The sequence below is a fragment of the Xiphophorus hellerii genome, chromosome 1 (genome assembly GCF_003331165.1).
Source record: "Xiphophorus hellerii strain 12219 chromosome 1, Xiphophorus_hellerii-4.1, whole genome shotgun sequence".
Classification (NCBI taxonomy): Eukaryota; Metazoa; Chordata; class Actinopteri; order Cyprinodontiformes; family Poeciliidae; genus Xiphophorus; species Xiphophorus hellerii.
This window is the reverse complement of record NC_045672.1, coordinates 28,551,995-28,564,202: the sequence shown is the minus strand read 5'-3', so window position 1 is coordinate 28,564,202 and position 12,208 is coordinate 28,551,995. Positions and strand designations below refer to the sequence as shown.

At 40.5% G+C, this 12,208-nt stretch overlaps 1 protein-coding gene across 1 annotated transcript in view; it reads right to left on the bottom strand.

Annotated features, from left to right (window-relative positions):
• Window positions 1–419: 419 nt before the first annotated feature.
• The window catches only part of LOC116717239 (formin-like protein 13), a 50,377-nt gene continuing 38,588 nt past the window's right edge, over window positions 420–12,208 (bottom strand). The window contains exons 16-17 of the mRNA XM_032558466.1: window positions 8,719–8,802; window positions 420–1,266 (exon numbers count right to left, since the gene is read on the bottom strand). Coding sequence (XP_032414357.1) covers window positions 1,165–1,266; window positions 8,719–8,802 — 186 coding nt within the window. The 3' untranslated portion in view covers window positions 420–1,164. The remainder of the gene's footprint in view (window positions 1,267–8,718; window positions 8,803–12,208) is intronic.

The following is a 12,208-nucleotide window of genomic DNA, read 5'->3' as shown; positions in this document are numbered from 1 at the left end:
ATATGTTTGGAAAATTCCTGCTAATGGATGACAGACCAACTTGTGTTTCAATTTGAATCATTTTTATAGAAATAACCGTAGAATTAAAAAAAATTAAGGTAGTGTTAATTACATTAAAAGCTATGGATTTTTTATTTTTCATGATTAAGGTTATTTTAACATGGAACTAATCTGTTTTGGAATCTGCCGCACTCTGACAAGTTGTCACCTTGATGGTCAAAAGGCCTGTTTATCCAGACTAAGACTCTTCAGAGTGTTGTCTGCAGCAGGTGAGACACTGACAGCTCCACATAGCCGCATCATGAAGAAGCTGGAACATTTTTTAATGTCATGATGAGCAGAATGTGGAGGGAAGTCAGTGTGCCATTGACTTATTTTAGTTGATAATTCTGTTTTTAGGGATCATTAAAACTCAAGTCTTTTCTTTTTGCATTATTTATTTTTGTGTTACAGGCATATTGCTTTCATTTATATGTTTACATTTAACAGAAGTATGAAAAAAACTTGACTTCATGGCAGAGATGCTTCCGGCAGGACTTGTATCGTTGAGGGTTTTTACCAGTCATATTTGACCAACTTCAGCATCTTAAAAATGTCCAACAAAACGTCACATGTTCTTAAAATCCCTCTTATGGTCTCCTTCCAACAATAATCCCTGCGCAAACTTTGTCAAAATGTCCAACGGCAGCATTGAATAAGATTCACTATTTTCTTCTATCGCTATGCTACAGAGCCCTTGAATTTTCATCTTTTGACAGCTTTTTAATCTTGTGGGCACATGATAGAAAATATCACAAAGGGAACTTAAGGATCTCTTTAAAAAGCTGCAACAAAGAAACATTTTTCTCGGCTCATGATGATTTGAAATGCTGCAGAAGAAGTCATAAAATTAAAATATAATGTTTCTATATTTCTCCAGATTCTGGATGAATCAGCATTCATTTACTCTTTCAACTTTTAAAGGAGACGGTACATATATGTATGACCATTAGACTGTTACTAGGGTATGCATTGGTTTATAGATTTGTATTTGATTACACAAACAACCCAAATTGGTGATAATTGTACAAAATCAGCTTTGACATCAATCATACCCACCACACTGGGATCAAATAAAACCCGGAAAACTTCTGCCTCACTAATTTATGCTCTCACAGTTTCAATTCAAGCAGTTTCAGTGTGCACCCTTTGAAAGTCATGGAGGAACTGACAGATCATCCCGAACAGCTCCTGGGAGTCCTGATCCAGAGGTTCTCCAAATTTAACCTACACATAATTAAAAAAAAACAAAAAAACAAGATTACTTCCTTGAATATTCAGCTTGACAGCAATTAGACTTCATGAGACCTTTGGGTCTGCAAAAACAGTTTAAGAATTAATAACTACATTTACTTTCATTAATGATTTGGTGTCTGAGTAGTGCATGTTCTTTCTGTGCATGGCTTTCTGATGTAATTAGCTCATACATTGCTACAGCATGCATTCATGTTCTTGAGTGCACTCGTACAATGAGGAAGTTATGTACTGCCTAATTAATACTTACCCTGCGGTGGTTAAGGGTCACTGGCATTGGAATTTCTTAAGTCAAATTTTGTCCTGAAAGGGTCACAGTAGCAAACCCTGCTAATTGACTTATCGAATGCTGTTGCAACAGCGCAGTCTGGAGTTCAGACCCGAGCTCCTCTGATATTTATTGTACTTTTTCCTCTATTAACTTTTATAAATTAAAAGTAAAAATGAACTCTTCATAACGGAGATGAAAATGTATTTAGTTAACATGCTGACTGTCTTGCATTGAGCTCAAGAAAAGCTACAGCAGGGACATCATTCTTTATAAATACACAGTATGAACAATATCAAAGATCATTCAACACTGCTTGATTCCTTCAGAATAAGATCCTGCTTTGTATTCATAAAACTATTCATAAGAACCTGCTCTAAAAGCAATACTCTGTCAGATACATAATTCTCAATAAAACAAATTGTTGCCCTTTTGCCTTTAACGTTCAGCCCTTTAACCATGTGCTAATGGATAAATGTTACAAAGACAGTTTCTAAATTGTGTCCAGAGTTCTTGTTGTACTATTTATAGTGGAATCATTATCTTCCTCTGTATAAGAAGGAAATATTTTCTCATATACCTGATATTTCTGCCTTTCATATTTCTGGGGGGAAAAAACAACGTATTCTTGTATAACACTTTGTCGAAACTCCTTTCATTATGTTAACTTCTTTGGACTCAGTCACATGTGTCCCTCACATCTAAAGACAGGTATTTCTGGTTATTTTCTTCTGAAAAAATATTAGATAAGGTATTAGATAGAGAACATCTGTGAGCATCAGTTGGCAAGTCTTGCTAAATATATCTTTGACTAGGCCATTCTAACACATGGATATTCAATCATCTAAACCAGTTCATTGTAGATATATAGGCATGTTTGGGGTTGTGGACATTCTGGAAGGAAAACCTAATTTTCAGGTTTGTTACAGCATCTAACATTTTTTTTAGCCTTTGATTTTAAACAAAAAATATTTTTGTGTTTTAGTTTTTATTAGCCCATCAATGTTCTTTAGAAAAACTGCAGGCAAGAAGCAAGTCCATGCACATCATCACTCACGTTTCCTTGACATTTCCTGATTAGTATTTTAAACTGCACAAAAACCAATGAAATATTTTTTTCTGAATATTTCTGTACACCATTTTTAGAGGAGATTTTTCCTTTTTCTTAAAAAAAGAAAGTTATGCATATTTAAGGTAACAAAGATGCCAAATACCAATTTGTGCTAAGACATTTTGCAGAAGTATTAAATAGATAACTCATTTCAAATTGATAAGGTCTGTATATTTTTGGCCAATAAATGTTTCAGATAATTTTTTTCCCTCATGCATAATAAAACACTTATTTGATGCTGTGTAAAAGCTTCTCCATTTATCACAGCCCTATTGTCTGTGGATACTAGAAAAAAAAATTAGAATATTTTTATGAAATGGAAAAAGCACAATATCCTTATTTTATTTAAATTGGGTTGTCTCAATTTGCTTTATTTTTATGTGATGATAAAAGAGAACATTGCAAACTTATGCTTACCTGCTAAAAAATGCAATACACTTTATGGAGATTGCATCCAATTATGTATTTTATGTCACATTTAGTGTCAATACATCAAATTTTAAAAAAAATATTTGAGAATTTTTTTACATTTTATTTGTCCCCAACTCCCTGTTGACAATATCCACTATTATGTCAATGACATGTGACAAAATGTTTCAGATTCTTCTTTTTCCAAACTAAAAGGTGCTTTCCACACAAGTCGGTCTTAACTGTCCCCTACATCTTTTAGACACGTCCTTATCCTCAGCATTATCACACAGGAAACGGAATACTAATGGCCAATGGGAAAACAAATAAGCTCCTAGGTTGCTACCGTAGCAAAAGTCAAATGTTAAAGTGACAGGGGCATGAAAATCTATGAGAAATTAGACAGCACTTTTCAAATAACAAGATTCCAGTGGCAAAATGCTGATGCTCAAACACCAGCAGGTATGATGCCATATTTTGGCCACTCTCCCCTGTGATTAACATATAATTCTTTCCCTGAGGAAAGTTTTACAGTTAAAGGTCAACCTGTTAAACGTTTTAAATGTCACAGCTATTGTGCCTCCATTACTAATAACACTGGGAAAACTGATTCAAGATAATGCTGATGTAGCACTTGATAACATTACATTTTAGTGTGAAAAGTTTTGAATAAAGGAAACAAAAAAAAATACAGTATCTTGTTACCATTCAGATTAATTGTACTTTCTACTTTTTTCAGCAACTGCTTTATGATTTTTTCCTACTGCTATTGAATATCTACCTTGTCATTCAAATGCATAAACGGAAAAGCTGCCTTGGGCAAATAATGTTACAGCATTATCTTCTATAACTAAAAATAATAATAAAAGTCTCTCAGGCTGTTAATTTGTCTTTAGGTATAGTAAATAAAAAATCAGATATGGTTATATTACAGCAAAACTTGCCATTTTTAGCAACAGTTTGCAACTTAAGTGAATCAGAGCTGGAGACACAAAGACGCCAAGACTTAAAGTCGATTTTTGATTAAGATGTTACAAACTGGCTATAGTGGTCTGTTAAAAGCATTATGTGAGAAAAATTAGGGAAAGGTGGTGCCTACAAGAAAGCTACTTACAAACTGCTACTCATCTTCTTTTCTACAAGCTTGCTGAGTGCTACTCTGAGCTCAATTTGCTAATTTGGCTTTTGTGAAACTGCCACTGTGTAGATTTTCTTTCACATCATTAACTTGCTTCAAATGTTACTGAACCCAGCTTGGAAAAAGAATGAAGTGGCTGAGCAGGAGTAGCATTGAAATTATTTAAAAGAAAAGCCTTGTTGGGTACTCCTGTGGTGTCTTAATTAAAAAATATGTGACCATCCACACCTGTGAAGTTTGAGCACTGATCACTATGCTATAGTGATCAGGAAAAGCAGTATAGTAATACTATACTGCTTTTCCTAAAGCCTTTAAAAAGTCTTTGTAAAATGATGCATTTTCATAATCTGCTTTCTAATTTAACAATTTCTTTTAGACCAAAGCAAGATGTGTTGCTTTTGCAGATTTCTTTGGGGCTATGTCATGTCAGGCAGATATTTTTTTAATTTTATTTCTTGATTATGCAAGTCTGATTGTAGCTACTGACAATCGATAAAATGAATGTGGTTATTCACTGTTATTGTGGCAAAAGTAACACTAGACAGTTTGTTTAATAGATTTTTCAATGATAAATTTAATTATTTCAAAACTGTATTTTGTAAATAACTAGGGTTATCATTGTCTAAATGAAAAGTTCCCTGATAATCACCCTAATCCTAGTCCCATTGTGGGAAAACCTGTCATGATGTGCGGTAGTTGAGTGGTGAGGCAGACGCAGTAGACCCAGGTTATGGAGAGTAAATGGAGATTTAATGATGAACAATGCAGAAATCCGGGCAGCACAGAGTGAGCAGAGCTAGTAGCTAATCTCCGGTAGCAACTGGTAAAAATGCAAACTGACAGCAGGCAAGACAACTACACCAGGCTGAACAAGGAACACAGCTGGGATTAAATACACAGGGAGACAATCAGGGGAAACAAGGAACAGCTGTACTCAATCAAGGGCCAGACAGGACAACACAGAGACTAGAAACCTAAATAAACACACAGAAAACCCAAATCACTGCAAAAACTAAACATGGAGAAATGCATTATACATTTTCTCTGGTTAAGTCCTTTTTTTTTTTGCCTAATTACATTTCCTCCAAACTCAGAACCTCTCTAAGGAGGCTTCTTTTAAATCATCTAACCTTCACTCAGTTTATGCAAATATTAACCTGCCAACCTTTCCAAAACGGAAAGCTTGCTTTCAGGAAGTGTGATATTTGCACCCAAATCCACCGAGTGGTTTCTGAGCTTTGCTCTGTGATTACTTTAACTTGGAAAAATCCATTGAACCTTTATGACACTGATTAAGTCCTCATAACAGATCTTCCATGTTATAAAGGAAGTGAGCACTGGCTGTTAACTCTATTAAGCCTGGCCCTCACCCTCAAGCACATTTTTAAAAATATGTATTTTAATTTGATCTAATTGAAGAGTCACAACAACTCATGTTTACCTCACATGCATGGCAGTAAGTAGGTCTTCCAACTCTCAAACACCAAACGTGGACATAATTTTTGTTGTTGTTGTTGTTATGGCTGTTGTTGTTTTCTAGTAAACGTACCTCAGCATTTGCACAGGCAGCTTTCTCATTCGAAGGTGTTACAGAATGGAACAAACTCCCAGAAAATCTTAAGCTTTCCGCTGACATGAAGGACTTTCCTTGTAAAGTCACAAAGCAGCTCTTAGAAAACCAGCAGAGTTCACATTGAAAAATAATTCTCTGCATTAGTGATTACAGAGCAGAAGTTTGGTATTAAGTATTGATTATGTCATATTTTTATGACCTTGTACAGTGATTGTATGTAGGCTATATGGAGACTTTCAGTGAATGTTTTATCATATTCGACTGTTTTTCTAGCTCATGGACTGCAGATGGAAACTAGCTTCAGCTAAATCTGGTGCAAAGTATCTGTCATTAATGTTTTTTTTGCATGTTGTCCTTGTTTTTAATAAACTAATAAGCTAAACTAAACAGTCAATATGCTATATACTTTCTTGGCTAAACTTAAGAAAATATGAAAACCAGTTGTCCTGAAATCAAAATGGTACAACTTTTTTGTTTCTATTTTGTTTTGTTTTTCTGGTGTAGTTTCTAGGCGCTGGCACACTAATAGTTTGAAAGACCCAGACCTTAATTTAGAAGCAATCTGAACTCAGAAAATTATCAGAGTTTCCTGATGAGTTTTGTGGAAAGAATGCATAACTCAATGAAGTCAGAAGAAAAATGTCTTGTTTACAAACTATTTCCTGTCTTTGTGCTGAACTGAGACTTCCAGGTGCTCATGGTTTTTACTATTAAATCCTTAAAAGCATGTTGAAGCTCATTGAACTATTTCTTGAACTTGCAAAGGTTTCAGAATTTTTTGTTCGAAAGCCACCAAAAAAGCTCATCCATCAGCAGATAAAAAGAGCTATATAGAGAGATGCTGACAGTCCCTCTGCATCCACGTCTATGTGACTGTTTGGAGTGCAGAGGAGACTTTCAGTGGGTGTAATAATAACACAATTCCCTCGCAGGCCTAAAGCTCCATCTTGCACTATCATATCTCAGTGTTCAAATACAGCAGGAAGGGTGAGTGGACTCTATGATGATAGATTGTCCTCAGACATACAAAAGTGATGAGAAACTTGCAGCTACTTTTTGTATTGATTGTTTTTTGTGGGAACTCTATAAGAAAAAGCCATAGCACCAGTTAAGGTGTCAGAAGCAGGACTGAGCTGTAGAAGCCTAATCGTGGCGGTTTAGTGAGCAAAGAAAATGTTCTTCTTAATAGAAGGAGTGATGAAAGATTACAAAGGGAGCAGCGATTCCACTAAATCTGATATATGTGACAGAGGAGTTTGCTTTAAGGGAGATTTCTTGTTGAGATGAATGTTCAGAGGAGATGGCGGTTCACAGACAGACTTATGAGATATCACTGTTTCTAGAGGCTGATTCATATCAGAAATACTTTATAACCTCTATAGAAGCATTTTTGGAAGTGACCACTGAACACAACTATAGCAACATGTGAAGTGGCTTAAAACACATATAGTATAACATTTTTTGAAAAATGTGATTAGCCTCTTTTACTGTAACACATTGAAATAAAATTCATTGCCACCCACTGCTTTTAAAAAGAGATGTGAATCTTTCAGTGTCTAGCAATTTGATTAAAATTTTTAGGGTCACGATTCGATTCAAACCAATTTTTATTTTGTGCATAAATTTCTTTATTTTAAATTACCTGTACTAGGTTAGCTTAGCTTCCTGGCTTTTTCTTAAATAACAAAAAATATCAAAGAATTATTCAAAATACCTAGAGTGGACAAGACAACCTTCACTTAACCTTCTGGTTAAGTGAACACATAATGCAATATGTGGTATACTCACAAATAGGAGCGACTTAAACGCATTTTAAAATCGATTTTGAGCATTTGGAATCGGTTCAGAATTCCAGTTCTCTGTAGAATTGACTTTTTTCCTCAAATCTACTTTTAAACTTCACCAAGTAAAGTAGTAAATAGAATCCAGTGGAGCTCAAGACCAAAAAAGATGTTCTGGAAATGCCTTAGAAGTTAGTGAGGAACAGTGGTAAATAAAAAGCATTGTGAAGACAAAGGAACACAGCAGACATGTGGGGATGAAATTGTGAAGAAGTTTAAAGCCAGGTTAGGTTATTAAAAGCAGAGTATAATTGCAAACCAACAAAAACAATGTTGCCTTTATAACCCAGCATTCTGGACAAGGAGAGCATTAATTTGAGAGCTGAAGTCAAAAAGCTGATGGTAACTCTGGAGGAGCTGCAGAAATTGAAAGCTACCCAGTCCATACATCTGGCCTTCATAAAAAGTAGCAATGGAAAGCCATTGTTAAAATAAAACTATATAAATCCCCTTTGCAGCATGGCACACGCCATGAGGGAGATACAGCCACAATGACAAAGAAAGTGCTTTTCTTCAGTGGAGACAGGGAAGTTGGTCAGAGCTGATAGGAAGATGGATGAAGCAAACTAAAAGTTTATGCTGGAAGAAAACTTCCTACGGGCTGGGATGCAGGTTCACCTTAATGTAGGACAACCAACCTAAACATCCAGCCAAAGCTAAAAAAGTTTAAAGTATTCAAGTGTTTGCTTTGATCTAATGATTCAAGTACTAAGAGGCTGGTGCAAATGCATTCCCTACTTTATGTTGATCACTCACAAAAAATCTCATTGTAATACCAGAAGTCTAACATGACAAAATGTGAAAAAGACCAAGGAGCATGAATACTTTTGCAAGGCACTGTAGATTTAACGTTACATGAATGCAGTTACAATAAACACCATATAATATGCATTATGAACACCTGGTGCTACAGAAGTAACCTTCCCCCCTTTGAAATATATGTAGCTGTGACAGCATAGCATCGGGGAGATAAGGTGACAAATAATTGAAGACGGCAATCTAGACACTACCAGGACGGGAGGCGGCGGGGGCATCCATCCTTGGAGCTGTACAAAAGAGAGATTGAAATAATAACTCAGGGATTACCAGTATGACAGAGTAGAGTTTCTTCATCTCCTCACAAGTCTTCGTCAGCGACTCAAGTTGCACGTTGTACTTCTCTATTGCCATCTGCGACACAGAGGAGAGCCCAAGGAGTTTGTGAGCAAACCACACACACCTCTATTCATTGTAAAACTGATGTGATTAAAAACAAACATTTAGCAAAATTGAAAATGTAATAAAAGTTCAGTGATTTAAAAATGTTAGGATGGGATGCCAAGAACTACAAAAACTACATATTTGCTTCTTTTTAAGATTATATGAAAAAGTGGGAATAACTCCAGCTCAGTTCATCACATTTAGTAAAGGAACTTAAATTTAATTATATTTTCCAACATTACATTTAAGTAACCATCTACTTTGACATTTATTTGGTCCATTTCTGAATATGTCAAAATATTCTCATAATAAAAAAGGACAAAGCTCTTGACATTACATAGCCATTTATTTGCATTTAACACAGTGGAGACAAATTCTTGCAAATTATACCTGGAAGAAAAAGTACATAATAAGAGATAAGATGCAGGTCAGAAAGATGCAAATCAATATCATATCATGATGCACTGCCAAAGCTGCCTGCTCAGCACAAAAATACATGGAAACAGAATTACTGTAGATGTTTGTTTTTTCTGATGTATAGTTTCTGACAGCAGGTCTAGTCTGCCGCCACATGACTGAAGAAGCCAGTAATACTCAAGTTTGTTTTTGTCTCTCTGCAGAAATTATTCAAAGTAGTTTTAAAGTTTCACCAGGAATCTTCCTGCCCCCTTTCCTAGCCATACAAACTTGTGCTGGTGACCAAATTCAACTTGTGTTCACCCCAACTGCTATGCAATTTGTTCTGAATAAGTCATAATAATCTATGATTTCTTGGTTCCTGTCAATTTCAGAGGATGTCAGTGAGGCTGCACAATATGTGGAAAAACACAGAGCTGCAAAATACTGAGATGCTTATACATGTAGAATGGCCTAACAAATCCTGCACCAAAACAGTTCTTAGGAATTGGGATACTATAAATATTTATATTGCAAAGATGAGTGAGATTTTATGTATTGTGTAGCTCTAAGAGATTATGACACACCAAAATGAGAAGAATGCAGGGTTAATATTACTATCAAGAAAACAATTAAAAATACAACCATGATAAATAAAAAAATGGACTTTGAATGGGACTTAAAATAAAACTTTGCAGCAGCTGGTGTATCGGGCTTTGGGTGTAGGTTTTTCTTTCAGTCTTATGCTGTTATTGTCAGGATCTGTGTTTTTCTGTGTTTATTTAGAGTTTTCTGTGTCCTTAAGTCTCTTCGTTGTCCTGTCCTCCCCTTGATTGTTCCCAGGTGTGTCTCGTTTCTGTGATTACCCTCCCGTGTATTTAACTCCACCTGTGTTCCTTGTTCCTCGTCGGGTCCTCGTCAATGTCTAGTCTAGTCGTCGTCAGTGTTTCCATGTGCCTGTTGTTCGTTGTTTGGACTGTGTCTTCGACATTAAATATCATTATTCATCCAACCTGGGTCTACAGCGTTTGCCTCACCACTCTCAACGCACCACCGCATGACAGTAGGACCCGACCATACCGGTGAGGCTGCTATTATGGACCCAGCTGGAGTGAGGTTACCTCCTAAAGGGCAGAGCGGCCCGAGGCGGAGATCCGGCAGGGAGGACAGGGCGCTGGCTGAAGCTCTCGCCGAGCTGCAGCGGGAGCTTTTCCGGGGGACAAGACTGGTGTTGGCGCCCCCCAGATTCGGCCCCCGTCGATTCCTCCGTCCGGGTAGTCAGCGGCGTGAGCCGCCGGTGGAGCCGGCCCCTCGTCGCTTTCCGGAAACACCACCTCCGCTGCCTGCCCGGAGACAGCGACGTGAGCCGCCGGTGGAGCCGGCCCCTCGTCGCTTTCCGGAAACACCTCCTCCGCTGTCTGCCCGGAGACAGCGACGTGAGCCGCCAGTGCTCCTGGCCCCTCGTCGCTTTCCGGAGCCGCCACCTCCGCTGCCCGCTCGGAGACAGCGACGTGAGCCGCCGGTGCACCCGGCCCCTCGTCGCTTTCCGGAGCCGCAGCCGGTCCCAAGGCTTCGCTCCGGCTCACCTCCGCAGCCGGTTCCCAGGCTTCGCCCCGGCTCGCCTCCGCAGCCGGCTCCCAGGCTTCGCCCCGGCTCGCCTCCGCAGCAGGCTCCCAGGCTTCACTCCGGCTCGCCTCTGCAGCCGGCTCCCAGGCTTCGCTCCGGCTCGCCTCCGCAGCCGGCTCCCAGGCTTCGCTCCGGCTCGCCTCCGCAGCCGGTTCCGAGGCTCCGCTCCGGCTCGCCTCCGCAGCCGGTTCCGAGGCTCCGCCCCGGCTCGCCTCCGCAGCCGGTTCCGAGGCTCCGCCCCGGCTCACCTCCGCAGCCGGCCCCGAGGCTCCGCCCCGGCTTTCCTCCCGAGACTCCCTGTGTTCCTCCCGAGACTCCCTGTGTTCCTCCCGAGACTCCCTGCGTTCCTACCGAGACTCAGACTCCCTGCGTTCCTACCGAGACTCAGACCCCCTGCGTTCCTACCGAGACTCAGACCCCCTGCGTTCCTACCGAGACTCAGACCCCCTGCGTTCCTACCGAGACTCAGACCCCCTGCGTTCCTCCTGAGACCCTGACCTTCTGCGTTCCTCCTGAGACCCTGACCTTCTGCGTTCCTCCTGAGACCCTGACCTTCTGCGTTCCTCCTGAGACCCTGACCCCCTGCGTTCCTACCGAGACTCAGACCCCCAGCGTTCCTCCTGAGACCCTGACCTTCTGCGTTCCTCCTGAGACCCTGACCCCCCGCGTTCCAACTGAGACCCCCTGTGCTCCACCAGAGACCCTGCCTCGGGGGGCTCGTCATCGCCGTCTGTGGGCGGCCCCCGGAACTCCTCATCGCCACCTCCAGCGCCGCGGACGGCCACCGGACCGCCTCTGTGGTTCCCGCCTCCAGCGCCGCGGACGGCCGCCGGACCGCCTCCGTGGTTCCTGCCTCCGGGGTTCCCGCCTCCAGCGCCGCGGACGGCCGCCGGACCGCCTCTGTGGTTCCCGCCGCGGACGACCGCCGGACCACCTCCGTGGTTCCTGCCTCCTTTGCCTCCGCCCACCCTGTGGGTAGTTTTTTGTTGTTTTTGGACTCTTGGCCCTTCCTGTGTTTCCGCCCACAATGGTGGGTTGTTTTTTGTTTTTTCTGGACTCTGGCCCCCCGTCCGGCGCCCCTCCGCCCACCCTTGTTGTGTTTTTGTTTTGTGGGCGTCTGGTAGCCGCCCTTGAGGGGGGGGTACTGTCAGGATCTGTGTTTTTCTGTGTTTATTTAGAGTTTTCTGTGTCCTTAAGTCTCTTCGTTGTCCTGTCCTCCCCTTGATTGTTCCCAGGTGTGTCTCGTTTCTGTGATTACCCTCCCGTGTATTTAACTCCACCTGTGTTTCTTGTTCCTCGTCGGGTCCTCGTCAATGTCTAGTCTAGTCGTCGTCAGTGTTTCCATGTGCCTGTT